The sequence below is a fragment of a genome, unplaced genomic scaffold, assembly GCF_019419815.1.
Source record: "Pyrus x bretschneideri cultivar Hongxiangsu unplaced genomic scaffold, Pyrus_bretschneideri_v1 Contig21, whole genome shotgun sequence".
Classification (NCBI taxonomy): domain Eukaryota; kingdom Viridiplantae; phylum Streptophyta; class Magnoliopsida; order Rosales; family Rosaceae; genus Pyrus; species Pyrus x bretschneideri.
Genome location: NW_025999513.1, coordinates 3760052 through 3776392, shown reverse-complemented (window position 1 = coordinate 3776392; position 16341 = coordinate 3760052). Strand labels below are relative to the sequence as shown.

The following is a 16341-nucleotide window of genomic DNA, read 5'->3' as shown; positions in this document are numbered from 1 at the left end:
AAAGAATGAGATTTCCAGTATTCGTGACCACCTTGGTAATTGGTGGGAGAAAGGTAATGGCTTGGAAAATGCTTTCGTTAAAGATTTTAAACAACGGTTCACTACTTCTCTCACCCCTTCTAACTCAGATATCAATGATTTTTTTAATATTATTGATCCTTGTTTAAATGAGATTCACAATGCCTCCTTAAACCAACCTATTCTTGACGATGATGTCCTAAGAGCGGTTAAAAGTATCGGTGCCCTTAAGAGCCCAACACCTGATGGTATACATGCAATTTTCTATCAAAACTGTTAGGATCTGGTTAGCCATTCGATTACGAATATGGTTAAAGATTTCTTTAGCATAGGATCCAGTTTAAGGTTGATAAACCATACGCATATTGCCCTAATTCCTAAGGTGGTGTCCAATTTTAGGTCCATTAGTTATGTAATGTTACTTATAAAATTATCACTAAAATTATGGTTAATTGGATTAAACCTTTGCTAACTTATTGCATTCGGAAGAGTGCTCACTTCAACAACACTTGCTTGGCAAAGTTAGGGTGGAAAGTCCTGACTGAGGAGCAAAATTGGTGGGTCCAAATAGTTAAGAATAAGTATATGAAGAAGGAAGATTTTCTAAGTAATAAAATTAGACAGAGGGAGGTTATTATGATGGGTTTGAGGTGGGTGGTGGGAAATGGAGAAAATATTTTTTTCTGGACCCATAATTGGGTTTTTCCTTTCCCACTTACTAATCTCTTATCTAGCAACCAGATTACCCATGTTGATCTTGATATGAAAGTAAGACAGGTTATTGTTAATGGGCAATGGGATAAGACAATTACTATATCGTATGGTTCATGTTGAAGTGGTTAACAAGATTTGTAGTATTCCCCTTCCTTCTAGCCCTCAAGGTGATTAGTGTTGTTGGGGTCCTAATGCAAATGGTAAATTCTTTGTCAAATCAGCGACTTGGATACAAAATTCTACTACCAATAATGTGCATTCTAGCAAGATTATGAAAAAAAAAATGTGGAACTGTATCGTACCTCACAAAGTTAAAATTTTTAGTTGGCTTCTTATTGTGGGAAAACTCCATACAAGAGACCAGTTGGTGAGATTTATTAATAGTATGGCTACTTCATGTCCTATGTGTAATGTAGAAAATGAAAGTATTAGACATCTTTTCATTGATTGCAGTTTTGCTAAGCAAGTGTGGAATAGTCCTGCTATTCCTAATTCTGTTAAAATAAATCAAAGTCTTAATTTCAATGATTGGTTAAACTCCTTGGACACTAGAAATAGTGAAGGATTGTGTGAGCTGAGTATGGTACTCATAGTGTGTTGGCATATTTGGAAAGAGAGAAACCAGGTTGTTTTCCAAAATAAGAATCCGAATTATACTTGAATTGCCTGCTCTGCTTTTAGTTTGGGCAGGGAGTATTGGGCAGCTAATAGTCAGCGAAGCAGTGAGCTATCTAATGACAGGGTGATCAAGGTTGGCAATATTCGGTGGTCTCCTCCGGAGGTTGGTTTTGTCAAACTCAATTTCGATGGTTTGGTGGTTAACCAGCAGGCTGCTTCAGGATTTGTAATTAGAAATGAGATGGGATCTCCTTTCATCGCTGGGGCTCGAAGGGTTGGTCAAACTACCATTAATGTGGTGGAATGCTTGGCTCTTAGTGATGGTCTCTGGATGGCAAAAGCGAAGGGTCTTAAGCACATCATTGTTGAAGGGGACTCGAAGCTGGTTATTGAGGCTATTCGTGGTTATTATCATGCCCCCTGGCGTTTGAAGACCATTCTTGCAGACATTCGTCGGCTATCAAACTCCTTTGAGGTTATTTGCTGGAAGCATGTTTTTAGGGAAGCCAATTTTTAGCATATGCAATCACTAGTGTAGGTTTTTCTGTTGATGACTTTCATGTTTGGGATGGTACCATCCCCTTGGCTGCTCACCCAGCTTATCTATTTGATTGTACTCAAACGGGTTGCCCGAGGGGCTTCTCTCTTTAATGCATTTCCTTGTCTATCGAAAACAAAAAGTTTACTTCAGTACACTATTTCATTATGGAAAACTACCAAACTACCCTCCAATGTGTCACATGCAAGTAACATGACTTAAATTGACGAAAGTTTGAATATAATAGCTTCGAACATAATATTAAGGGTGTAATTAGCATATTTTGATAATTTAATTACTAGTTTTTCTAAAGAAAACAAATAGTTTAAGGACTTATTTTTTACTGAGGTAATAATTCAAAGACTAAATTGACAATTCACCTTACTTATTAATACCCCCTACATCATCAAAAGAACATCAATTATGTATGTTTTCCTTCTTATGGTGATACAAGTTGCAATGTACTGATAGTTGTTTTCTCACATTATGTTGTAATTTAGAGCAAGTTCATCTAACTCTTTAGGTCAAACCCACAAGAATCTAGGAACTTCGCCCCAGAGACCAATGACCGTGATATGAACATTTGGACACCTATATGTTAGTTACTGAAAATATAGTTGTAAATAGACCTCCACACTGTAAACAGTGTTGCACATTGTAGGTACTCAAACATTTCTGCTTGTTTTATACAGTTTTAAAACCAGTTGCACCGCGCGGGCACCGTTGCTAGTCTCTTACTAAATACGATTTCACTAAAAAAGAGCAAAGCCAAGACAATGGGCGACGGTAATGACGGGGCATCGTTTTTACAAGTAATTGAATCAGAACGGATCGTAAGCAAACTACAATCAAAGAATTAGAAAATTCTCATGGCTCGACAACAGCAAGAGCATCTACTAGCGGTTTCTGTACATCTGGGTGTTAGGACTCAAGAATTTAAGGCAGCAATTTATAGCCGCAAGCTATGTGGGTTAGGCTTAGTAAGCGCTTTGGTAAAGTAAGTGCAGATCTCGGGTAATATACGCATGATCAGATGAGAGTTCCTGCAGTGTTGCAGCATTGAGACAAGTTCAGTAGATGAAACCAAAAAACGAAACTTCGGACAAAATAAGCAAATGAGGAGGTACCCTTTTTAGCTAAGCAAAAGAAGACTAAATCTAGGGACTCATTTGGCCTATACATAAATAATCTTCTAAATCAGAACGAAAGGTTGGAGGGAGCACGTACCCTGGTCTGGCACTCAATTTATCGAACTGCTCCAAAATAAACAAAATGCATGTGTGCCTCAATGACATCGCATGGAAGGATTCTGAAAGTTCATACATGTTTGAAACGTTGTCCAACGATATGTCCTATTCAAAAAAGAGTAGAATAGTAATTAGGTGGCTGCCTTTTTCAACTCAGAGCGGGACATGAGCAGAGAGAGAGAGAGAGAGAATCAGGTCACCTGTGCTATTGTATACTCACAAAGCCGCTTGAGTCCCTCCAAAAGATACTGATCAGCAGCTCTGAGGAGATCTTGAGCAATATCAATAGTAATGTCGACTGATCCAGTGTATATAAATCTGTGCAAAGTCGGAAGTCTCTGAGTTATCAAAGCTCACAAGACGGCTTTTGTGAAAGAGGAAAAATACAATCTTCAATTTACCTCATCATCAACTCGAAAACCTCCCATCTAATATTTGGTATCTCAATGTCCCTCGCATCCTTCTCCTGTCATAGTTTAAATGGAAATTATAAAGATATTGCACGCTATTGAACATGAAGACATCCTTTTTACCATGTTACGTGTACTTCAGTGTTTATTTGTAAGAAAATAGATACCCACCCGGTAACCACCATCAAACATTGCACGGAAGGCATCTGAAGAAGCTAGCAGGCAAATTCTGTGAGCATAGAACCGTCTACCTGCAATTAGTCAGCAAACAATCAAACATTTAAAGAGGTCCTTTATGTTAACACTACAATGACCCATGGTAATTGAATATTCTGTAATGTCAACTAATCTAGCATAAGTAGGACAAGCTTAAATAAAGATAAAAGATTTAAACCTTCAACTAAGAAAATAACATCGGACAGCGTAGGATTGTTTACATACTGCTCCCCCAGATAGACCTGCATGAAGATTTATCCACCATCACAAGCAATTTATACCAAAAAAATTACTTTATTGCCTAAGATGACAGTAATTTTAAATGCAAATACTTTATTGCCTACGATGACAGTAATTTTAAATGCAAGAAAGCAGCCATAGAATAGGCATATCGGATTCGATTTCTTTCCAGAAAAACTGTACCGAATTACAATGAGTGGTGTGGTTGTAACTTTCGCTTATGTTTTAGAGGTTCAAAATGGCCAACAATAATTTGAATAAGTTGGAAAACAAAACATATATAATGCTTCCACATTGACTTTATATTATGTCCACAAACACAAGAATTCACCACAAGCAACCAACTGTTTGAAAAACACCCCAACCTGTGGTGTTGGAGATGGAGGAGCTGCATCCACAGGAGAAAGAGTACATGGCTTTGTTGGCTAGCTTATACAAAGCTGTAGCACCATCAAGTTGCTGTTTATGGGCACTGGAACCAAGAAGCCCAAGAAGTAACTCCAAACCTGCTTAATATATCAATATGAGCAAGCACAAAACCAGCAGAAATATAATACAAGTTCATATGCAAAAGAAACCACGAACAACATGATATAAACACGGGAAGTGACATGCCATTGTTGTCGATGAATATTGTTCTTAGATCATCTGGCGAACAAAGATGAGCAAAAGCCAAAGCAACTCGTCTTTGGACAGCCCTCTCTGCTACACGCATCAAATATAACAAATGGGACAAAACCTACATTGAAACAATAAGAAGTTACAATCTCATATATTTAATACATTAAACATACCAAATGCTAGAAATTACAAAATAAAATTAAAATTAGATATAGGCATGACACACTCACTCGTCCATGAATCTTCTCCTCTAATCTTTTCAATGTTTTGGTCACACAATCCTTTGTTGCCTGATAATACGACTCGTCAATTCTTGGAGGTTACAATTTATAATATGTAGCAAAGAGCGAAGGAAAATGGAAGAACTGAAAACATCCATTATAGTTAGTACTAAGATACTTAAGGAATGATTTAAGAATTATAACATTTAGAAACATGCAGTATTTAGAGGAACTACAAATATAAATAAAATCTTTAGAGAGAGAGTGAGAGAAAGATACTTGAAAAATAAATTCTCCCTCTTGCAGCTTCTGAACACCTCCAACCCTGATATAATCGGAAACATTATCCTAGAGGAGAATACGAACCAACAAAATAACATCAATTAAAATGGTGTTAAATGTCTACCTCAACATAATTTTCATGAAAATTTATTAATTATACCACACCTCATTATCTGCAAGGCCATAAAGAGTAAATGCGGCATTATGTTGTAGAGAACCATTTTTCGAATCAAGAAGCTTCAGCAATGGCACTAAACCACCATTGTGAGCAATACCAGCTTGGTTGTTTGTGTCCTGAATTAGCAAATACTTGAATCATTATTACAAAAGAGCATCTCGCATAGCACCAAAAGACAAAGAAAAAGCATTACTTGAATAGTAAATCAAAATTAATTCATTGGATCACTATGAGGAAAGCTGAGAACTAGTGATGATATTAGTGACTAGAAGAAACTCAAGTTTAAATCTAAAACTTCTGCTCAACAGTGAAAACATATGACCCATAAATTCATCTTCATTTCTAGCGGAACATGAAATAAGTCCATCTATGCTTAAGTATATTCTCAGCGCAAAATCAAAATCCATCCTTGAAAGGTAGAATACATCCACTGGGATGAAGACTATATGGCCAAAGAATTGTAATTTACACAAAAGAAACAACATATGTGAAGAAATAATAACCTGTGCCAGTCTCCCCAATGCAAAAGCTGACATCTCCTTTAGTTGTACGTCAGGGGACTGAAGCATCTCAATCAGAGGCCGAACAGCACCCCTCTGTACAATGTGAACCTACAAAAATCCTGACTATTTCAGTGGAAGGGCAAGGTCAATGTAAGGAGTACGGACCCAAAAGCAAAGAATCAACAGGGAAAGAACAAAGCTCTATCTACAAGGATAAAGCAAAGCCTGCAAGTCATAGGATCATTATTCGACCAGAGAGAAGATTAATGATGTTTTCATTCCTAACATCTTTGTGGTGCCAAACGCAAAATCAGGGGTGAGAATTTGACTCAAATCATGGAAAAGAATTGAATGAAAGAAATATATCTAACCCACCTTGCAATCAGAATCAGTTGCAGCAAATTGTCCAAGTAATAAAGCTGCTTCTCTTTGGCTCTCAGAGCAGCAGGAACTGTAACCCAATACAAAAGACTTGAGAAACTTCTTCACGTTACGAAATAATGGACACTAAACAATCATAGTATAGTTTCATCACGTGACATGGCACTACTGGGACACACCTAAGCAATCCAATAACAGGTTGTAAAGCTCCCGCAAGAAGAACTTCTTTCTTTATGATCGGAGACGAATGTACCAGATTTCCAATAACACCAACCTGCATCACATTATAAATGGTCTGATTTTGCAAAAACATGAAGTGCGAAAACCTAATTCTGAACAATATAAGTCCCATTGTGCATAGTATAAATTCAAGTAAAATAAGATCCTACTGCTTCGTAATGTATTGCAGCATCCTCAGACCGAAGCATTAGAATGAGAGTAGGAAGCGCATTGCATTCAACAATCTGCAAAGCCATAAATTGACACCATCAGGTTCTTGTTCAAACCAACCTTTTATCATAAGTAACTTTAAAAAAAAAAAGACCTATCACCTGATTCTTATTCTCGTCATTTTTAAATGCCAGCGTTCGTAATGCTCCAGCAGCTGCTCTTTGCACCTTGGTATCAGCAAATTCAAGCAACTCAACTAGAGGTGGAATTCCACCTTCTATTCTGTATATGCATTCCTGATGATCATTAGAATCGTGTTGCTACTGTCATTTTTATTGAGAAAGAAGGTACTTGAGACATAAGCAAACCTGACACGGGTTTTAATGTTGCTATTCTCATGAGCAAGGTTGGTGATGGCATCAGCAGCTCTACGAATGACGCTATACAAAGCTCGAGATACAGGACCATCCTTGTGCCTCTTTAACAAATCCACAAGATGAGCTAATGCGCCAGTGTCAACAATGAGTTGTTGGTGCTCCGGCTGTTGACACATATGACAGCAAGAATGAACAAGTTTAGCAATTATACGTAGAGTAAGCGTGACGGTGAATTAGATCCTATCCAAGAGTGTCCCACATAAATATCCATGCAACATAAAGAAGGTCAAGAGTAATACTGGATACACCGAGAATCAAAAGCAACCCAGACATATCGGCAACCATAACACACCAACTTACTATAGCAAACCGGCAACTACAATACCACCAAACAACCCAACGAAAAATAATCACACTACACCTCCTTACATGTATACCACAGCCAAAAAAAAAAAAAAGAAAATACTTTTGCCTCACTATTGTGAAATTTTAGCTTCATAGTTCATACTAATTGTCGGTGCATTCTAATATCAATTAAATTAATAATAGGCCTAATTGTCTGTGTGCTTCTGGGAAGAGAATATATTATTTTAGTATATTTTCGAATTATAATTTCCCCAACTCTAACTGTAATTTTATACAAATTTTGAATTTTAGCAACTTCAGTTAGTATCCAAAATTCCAAATCCAACTAACATAAATTCCAATTCTTGAACCTCTGTGAGTAAATTACAAGCTCAATTGTACCATCACTGAAAAAATTAAAACGAGAAATCTATTTATACAGAAAAGGAAATTTCCAAGTCCACAGAAAATTTTGACCAAAAGTGGACTGAAAATTTGAAAAACAGTAAGAGTAAAGTGACCTTAACTGCGAGAAGGCCCAGGGCAAAGGCACTTCCCTTCTCAACCTCGTGTTCAAACGGCTTCGAACTCCGGTCGCCGTCGCTTAACGGCGGCGCTTGAAGATGCTTTACCAGAGCCGGAACCGCGCCGCCTTCGACGATCACGCTCACTACCTCCTCTGCTCACACACAAACGCATAAAATCGTTAAATCCGAGCTATTCAAGAACCTCGAAAGCTTCACAACCGATAAGAAATGAGGGGAAACAGCGAGATCGGAGGGTGATTTGGGGATTTCGTTTCAACCAACCGTTCTTGCCGAGCTCGGCGAGGACGTGCGTGGCGCGCTTGGCAGAAGCTCGATCGGCTTCGCTCCAAGAGAAGGTGGAGTTGAGGACCTTCACCTGCTCGCTGACCTCGCTCAGCAGCGCCTTTCTGGCTTCGCCGGACTTCACCGAGATCTCCCGCTCGCCGCCGGTTTCCTCCTCTAGCTTCCGCTTCTGCCCCTTCCTCTCTGGACGTCTCTGGTCCTGGCGCCTCTGCAACTCCATCAACGACGACGGAAGCGACGAAGAAGAGAAACTGATCCGAATTGGAAAAACAAACTTCGGACTTGAAGAGGTTCGACTGAGAGACAGGGACAAGTGAGAGAGAGATCGATCCAAGGGTATTTTCGGAAATTAGAATTAAAAAAAAAAAGTGAAAGTTTTTTCCTTTTTGTTTTGTTGCTTTCTCCTTTCTTTTCCTTTCCCGTGGATGTGTTGGGTCAAAATCCGCCACACGATTTCCGGTATATCTACATATCCATTTATTTATTTAATTTTTTTTTTCACTAAATTATTTTTTGAGAATAACTAAATTATTAATATATGGTTTAACGTGCGCTCCCGCTCGGAGAAGGCACAGAGTGGGACGACGATATCAGCTAACGTGCGGACGGTGCGTTCTGTATAGGCCTGCCAGAATCCAGAGGACCCCGCCAACTGCCATGCTAGTTCCGTCGTGCTTGCAGGTAGTTGCCGTGTGGGACTTTCGTTCAAGTTTTTGGGTCGGGTGTGTGAATAAATGAACCCGGGAAGTTAGCCAACTGAAAGTGATGTCTTGGCAGAAAGCACAAGACCGCGTGAATTTGGCACCCACCCGAACCAACCAAATCTACAAGGAACGGTTTCATTAAACAAACACCACTGTCTTAACGTCTCTAGCTACTGGTACAAAGTTATTTACTAAATCAAAATGAAGAGTTTGAAGTTATTGTTATGTAATATTTTGAGCTGTTAATACAAATTTAAATCCTGAACTACGATGACAGTAAACTCATTCTCTAATTCTCGTTAAGAGAATGTGATTTTTCACACACGAGGGGTTGATTATGATTGTTTCAAACATTCAACTGGGTTCACATGCCTAACATTTCATGAATTGATTGCATGTGAGTCAAAAATTGAGGTCCACCCAATTTTTATATTTGGAGAAAAATAATAGCTGCAGAATCGAGCCTAGAGAAATGGAGAGAATCCAATGGTGATTACACAATAAAATACAGGGCGTGGGTGGACCAGTACAATCAAGTTTTGGGCCCATTTTCAGAATTGTCACTCCTTTCTTTGGACTTACTCTATCACTAGACCCATTTGTCCTCCCGATACCATTTTTTCAGCTTTTAAAAATAAGGTTATTTGTCATTCAGATCTAGTTATTTGTCATTCAGATCTGGTGATATTCCTCTTCATTTGAAAGTAAGTGGTCGTAAGTTTAAATCTTGTAGATGGTGAATTTGTTACCAAACTAGGCTGCCCATTATGTGGCTTTACCGAACTCTCCCTCCCCTTAATGTAAAAATATCGATGGATTAAAAAAAAAAATGAGGTTATTTGACCCCAAAAAAAAAAGTTCCTTGTAATTGAGATGTTTGTCTGATAGTATTGTTCTTTCCTCGTAATTGAGATGTTTTAGATTTAATTTTCGTTAAAAGCGAATTTGAATCACATTATTGTTAGTTCATTGTAAAATTTAGTCTAATCTCCTACTTCTTTAGTGCAAATAACATCATTTGCTCAAGAAAAAAAAATGGGAATTCTTTATGCACCCTATTTTTTATTTTGAGCACTCCATTTTTTTTCTTTCTAGTTATTGATGAAACTGATCAAAAGAAAATTAAAATATTGAATTAACTAGGGAGTGTAATTGTGAAAGTGAGTCTGTGAAAAATCATTGTTGTTTTAAATTAATCATGTTTCCTAACAAAATAGGGGTGTGCTATCGACACACCCATTTTTACTTCTCACACATCTCTTGTTCATTTCTGTATATTGATCTTCTTCAATTCATCCGATCCGACGACCGAAAACCAAAAAGGCATGGGATAAGTAAAAAGGGATGTGTGGATATCACACACCACAAAATATATTCTATATCAATTGGTTAGGATGTAATTTTTTTTTTCTTTTTTTTTAAATGTGTTGGTGTTTTTGACATAAAATATCACACATGGAGGTCCAAGAGAATGGGGCCTCAACCATGTATTCGACTTAGGATTTAAGTTCTGAACAAAACTAATACAACTTGTGCAATTAGTGACGAGCTAAGATTACAAGGGTACAAAACATGGTATTAGAGCCGGGTTTGACTTGGGACACATGACAAATCATCATGGAGCACATGTAATCAATTGCCTAATAGACGGAGGATGGATGAATTATGATTTGATTCAAGGTCGAGATTGTGTAAGAATGGTGGATCAAATACAATTGTGGAGTCGCCGATATTCATTTTCAATTGAAAATAAGAGGTCTTAGGTTTGAATTTTTTGGATGACGAATTCAATACAAAATTTGGTTGCCAAGTATGTTGCTTAGCTGAACTCTCCCCTCTTAGTGTAAAAATATATCGATGTACTCAGATATACAATTGTGCAAAATAGAAGGATTGATTGCTCATAAAAGAATATTAATCTAAGAGTTGTTGGTCTAGCCGTCTAGTCCTTGGTTTGCTCTTAAATTGTCTGAGGTTCGACTTTCTTCCACGGTAACCACCTAGCAAATGCTAGAGTTTCTCGCTCCCCAAATGTTGTGGGGTTAAGTGAGTAGTCGAGTCTAAGACTTGGATACACTAGTCAAAAAGAAAATAAAGAAAATATTAAGTGCATGGCATTTTGAGATAAAATATCACTTACGTCACACTTGAAATTACATAAAGTTCGAGCCCTACCATTTTTCCTTGGATGTAGTGGTTAAGAAAACATATACAACTTTATTTTGGTATAATGATGAATAACTATAGACAAAGCCAGTATTTGTTCGAATTGATATAAAGTATAGAGCAGAAAACAGTCCCTTGAACTTTCATAAACTTAATTTTGCTTAAGCCGATTTAAAATATTTATTAATCTTCTTCTGGTGGTTTGGTTTGGTTTGATTTGGTTTGGTTTGGATCTTCTGTTTGTCTTCGCTTCTACAGTTTGCTGTTGGGCTGTCGTTTGAGTTGGTCTAGTCCTGCTGGCTTCACTTGTTTACAGTTTATCCGTTTACTTTTTCCGGTGGGCCGGGTCTTCATTTGGTCTAAGTGGTACCCCACACACCCACCTACCCCACCAAATCATAATTACATTAGTTAATTTAGCAATTAAACTACCGACTCTTGACCAAGCCCTTGTTTTCCCGCGTTTACCCAACCGAAATACCTTTCCTCTTCCCCAACTCCACCTTCGCGGCTCCTTCTCTCTCTCTCTCTCTCTCTCTCTCTCTCTCTCTTCCTATTCCTTCCTTGCTTATCTCACTCACCCAACCAAAGCCCTTCCATTCTCTCTCTACACCTCCTCTTTCTCTCCTCGCCCTCCACCATGTTTATCTCCCTCCTCCATCTCCTCATCCCCCTCCTCCTCCTCTCCCTCCTCCCCCTCTCTCTCTCCCTCCCCAAAGGTATGCCCTTTAATATGGAAATGTCTAGTCCTTTATTGTAAAATTCATTTTCCGTCTTCCAATTGACTTTGGGTTGAATGCTCACATTCTAATTTGAAAATTTTGAACCAGGTACTCTTATTAACTGCGGCGCCGCCGTCAAATCCGAAATCGACGGCCGCGAATGGCTCCCGGACACCAGCTTCGTATCCGCTGGGACCCCGAGGAACTTAACGACCCCGGTCCTCGTCCCCATCCTCTCCACCGCCCGATCGTTCCCGAACAATCCCCACCGCAAGTTCTGCTACACCGTCCAGGTCTACCGCAAAGCTAAGTACATGGTCCGGACCACGTACTACTACTACGGCAACGGCTCGCCGCCGGTGTTCGACCAGATTGTTGACGGCACTTTCTGGGCCGTCGTTAACACCACCGAAGACTACGCCAAGGGCTTGTCGTCTTACTACGAGGGGGTCTTTCTCGCTCAGGGCAAGACCATGAGCGTCTGTCTCGGGTCGAACAATTACACCAAATCCGACCCGTTTATCTCCGCCCTGGAGTTTGTGATACTCGAAGACTCGCTCTACAACTCCACGGACTTCAAGTCGTACGGCCTCAGTTTGGTCTCCCGAAACAGCTTTGGGTACACCGGATCCATCATTCGGTATGCGCCTCTCTCTTTTGCTGTAGCTTGTAAAAATCTGTAAATTCAGTGACTTTTGAAGTCAAAGTTTGAGTGAGTTTAGAATCTAAAAATTGGGTTATCATCAGATACACAGATGACCAATTCGATCGATTTTGGGTGCCATTTGGAGGGCACATCCCATCTATGTTTTTGCATCACCGTATTGATTGCCGTTAGATGAGTTTAAATTTTAATTTTTGTGTAGTTTATAGATTAATTTGCATTCTTTTAATGACAATCAATGTGATGGTGAGCAAAAATACACTGTTATCATTTGTTTAAGTTCTATATTTGTGTATTCAGTGACTTTGAAGTTAAATTTGTGAGATTTTAGTATCTGAAATTGGGTATTTTCAGATACCCAGATGACCAATTTGATCGATTTTGGGCGCCATTTGAAGAACACAATCCAATGATTCCGATCAATGTGAGCAACTCAAATGCGTCTGTTTCTGGCATGTGGAATATGCCCCCTTTGAAAGTTTTTGAAAGCGAATTGACGACAGGAAAAACTGAGGCCATGGAGTTGAATTGGCCTCCTCGGTCAGTTCCTGAATCGAATTACTACATAGCTCTGTACTTTGCTCAGGGCAGTCCACAGGGTCAAGAGTGTTGAACATTAGCATCAATGGTATTCCGTATTACAAGGATTTGGATGTGAAGCCAGAAGGGCTTGTTGTTTATGCATCAAGGTGGCCTCTTTCTGGTTCTACTAGGATTACTTTGACCCCATCTGCCGGATCAAGCAGTGGTGCTTTGATTAATGCAGGCGAGGTGTTTGATGTGTTGCCCCTTGGAGGAACAACTCTTACTCGAGATGGTATGCTTATCATTGATGGTTTTGGGTGATATTTTAGTTTTGAACTAACTGATGTTAGAAATTTGTAAACAGGCTTATTCAAATTGCAACATTAGATTGTTCCTAGGCTTGATGTAATACTTCATGGAGTTCCCTTTTCATATCAGCAGTTATTGCTTTGCAAAGAGTAAAACAAAGTCTTCTGAACCCTCCACCTGACTGGAATGGTGATCCTTGTTTTCCCCGTCAGTACTCGTGGACAGGCATTACATGCTCTCCAGGCCCTCGAGTTCGTGTGGTCACTTTGTGAGTTGAAACCTGTCATAATCATTTTTCATGCTCGATTTTTGTATTGCTTATAGTGTGCTTCCCTTTCTTTTTCCATCTCAACATGGCCAAAACTTACTTCTATTTCCTCATGCTTACAGAAATCTGACAAATACGGGCCTTTCAGGATCGCTATCACCTAGCATTGCCAACATGACCGCATTGTCTAATATGTAGGTTCCTGAGAATTTAACCGTATTTAGTTTGTTCACAAGTATTGTTGAATGCCTGATTGACGATTTAGTACTTCTGACAGCTTGCTTGGGAAGAATAACTTTACAGGGCATATTCCCGATCTAAGTTCGTTGAAGTTACTGGAGAAACTGTAAGTTGTGACAATTTACTTCCCACCGTTTGCCCTTGCCTCTTCATCATTTTATTTTTGAACTTGCAATGAAACACATTATGGCATATGGAAACATTGGCCACCATAAATGGTATTCTGCAAGTCAGTGGCCTGAAAGTTGAAACTATACTGCTTGTGGTGTGATTAAGTGATTAATAATCTATTTTAGCGGTTTTGTGCTACTTTGTCATTGCATTGGTTGTCTCATCTGATTCCTGAATATTCTGAGTCTCCTTATTTTTGCCTGAAATGGCTTTCTCTGATCCAATTTTTCTTTTTCCCTCATTTAAGGCACTTGGAAAACAATCATTTCAGTGGAAATATCCCCTCATCGCTCGGGAGCATTGATAGGTTGCATGAACTGTAAGTGATGTCAAACAGTCAAAGTCGCTTCTTCTTTCTTGGTATTAATTTGAGTTTTTTAATTGCATTTTCCAAAATGTCTATTTGTATTGAAAAATGGATGAGAAGAATTTGGTTTCGTTATGTTATTATTGGTTCACGTTCAAATATATGTATATTTTATACTGTTTAATTGTAGAATTGTTAGCGCTGTAATTTATTGGAGGCAAAAGTTAATTGTGACTGATTTGAAAACTTTATGGTGTAAGGTCAACTTGTGGTATAACCCCAGTACTGATACCTTTTGATTCTCCTGTAGTTGGAAACACCTACTTTTTAAAGCATATAAGAATCTGGAATGGCTGCAACAAAAATTTGCATGTTCAGCGTGCTGTATATTACAGACGAATACATTAGGGCTTCCAGATGTTCTGTCTGTTTTGTTTGTCAGAAGCAAATACCATTAGAAGTGTATCATGGTCTAAACCTTGTGATTGACAAAGGATTCTCACTAAGTTCGGAAATATATGCACACACGGCTCATTTATCTCTATACATAGGACTTTCTGATTTCCTAACTTGCTTCCATGTCTCTTTCAGTTTCTTACAAAACAATAATTTGACTGGTGAAGTTCCAGATAGCCTTATTCAAAAATCGGGACTGGACCTAAGGACCTAAGGTAGTTGAATTCCACTAGTCTTACCACTCAAACCTTAAGAATTGCACCTTAAGCTGATTGTTTTAATTTGCATTTCAGGACGTTTGGAAATTCTTTTTCAGCACAGCCACCTTCTTGAACAGCTAGTATTGTGCATTCAAAGGTAAATATCTTTTCCAAGAAACTTGATCCCAACATTCAACATTAAGAGCTCTACAAAATTTGGACTGCAAATTTTCCCTTTGCCTGCTCTTTGGTCCTGCAGTCGAAAGTTCTTGCGCTTATCTTTAGTTTTGATGGGGTTTGAGACCTTCATTGAAATTTTACCCTACAGTTTTATACCCGATTGTTCATATACGGTCACGTTGATCCGTAGTTGATGCTCTTAAGTTGTCCATAGTTGATTTTTCTTACTCTTTAATACACTTTTAATTTTCCTTTCAAATGTACACCATTGTATTGTTTGTAAAAGTTATATTTTTGTGAAGTGATTGATGTTGATCCTTTATTTACTTCCGTTAGGTGTATGGTTCCCTATTAAATTCACATATGTACTTTAGGCCAGTTGGCAGAGTGCCAGTCTCCTTGCACCTAAGTTTGAATCTCCATCCCTGTAAATTAGAGTCGGGAATTCGACTCCCTGTTACATTCAAACCATGCATCAAAGAGAACCCTACGAATGTGGTCCTCTTCCCTTTCTTCATATGCTAAAAATAATTCAAACATTCAATGGTGGTTAAGGCCAAAAATCAGATTCCAAAAGCTGCAATGGCTCACATGTTGGACCCACCGAGTCACAGATGTGCATCTGCATCTTGCATGATTTTCTCACTTTCCTCCTTGCTTATTTGGTAGAGCCAGTTGGCGGATCATTGTATGTACATTTTGGACAATACAAGAAGCCAAAAGTCATTTAGTACTGCAGTTTAGTAGTATTTCTTCTTGTTTGTAAATAAGAAGTTTTAGGTTCAATTTTCATTAAATGCAAGATTTGAACCACATTATTACTTGTCCGGTGAGGTTTAACGCACTCCCCCATCCCTTCGTGTAGATAATATCGTTTGTTCAATAAAAAAAAATTTCCAAAAGAAAGAAAAAAAGACAAAATAATCAAACAAATTTCTGTTAATTTTGTGACAAAAAATACTAGAAAAGTTAGCATTTACATTACGATTCTTCAAATTCACCATAATCAACACTGGGTGTATTCAATTGGGATTTTAAGGAATTTTAATTCTTTAATGAATTTAGGGGTATTCAATCAGGATTTTAAGTGTTTCTTTGAAATTAAAGGTGTATTCAATTAAAATTTAAGATAGTTTATTAAAATGCTATAGAAATCCGGATGTATTCAATTAGGATTTTAAATAAGTTTATAACATTCCAGATGTATTCAATTAGAAATTGATTTTAAAGAATTTTAGAGAGTTGAGGAATTTGAGGGAATTTGAGAGATTTCGTAGTGTATTTTAAGCATCCACAAATC

At 38.3% G+C, this 16341-nt stretch overlaps 2 protein-coding genes across 2 annotated transcripts; one reads left to right on the top strand and one right to left on the bottom strand.

The window, feature by feature from the left end:
• Positions 1–2615: 2615 nt before the first annotated feature.
• Positions 2616–8368, bottom strand: LOC103930794 (ARM REPEAT PROTEIN INTERACTING WITH ABF2). The gene is given in 20 exon segments (XM_009340168.3): positions 2616–2931; positions 3116–3240; positions 3336–3453; positions 3537–3601; positions 3717–3796; positions 3940–4003; positions 4367–4411; positions 4413–4507; positions 4617–4740; positions 4853–4912; positions 5123–5191; positions 5291–5419; positions 5807–5914; positions 6182–6257; positions 6367–6461; positions 6577–6651; positions 6739–6859; positions 6946–7118; positions 7821–7978; positions 8109–8368. Coding segments are annotated over 20 exon segments (2115 nt in total). The 5' UTR covers positions 8350–8368; the 3' UTR covers positions 2616–2837.
• Positions 8369–11517: 3149 nt separating this feature from the next.
• On the top strand, positions 11518–15367 carry LOC103930792 (probable LRR receptor-like serine/threonine-protein kinase At1g67720). The gene is given in 10 exon segments (XM_009340167.3): positions 11518–11718; positions 11830–12361; positions 12740–12975; positions 12978–13202; positions 13352–13487; positions 13610–13681; positions 13765–13833; positions 14146–14217; positions 14797–14868; positions 14955–15367. Coding segments are annotated over 10 exon segments (1533 nt in total). The 5' UTR covers positions 11518–11639; the 3' UTR covers positions 14995–15367.
• Positions 15368–16341: the final 974 nt, after the last annotated feature.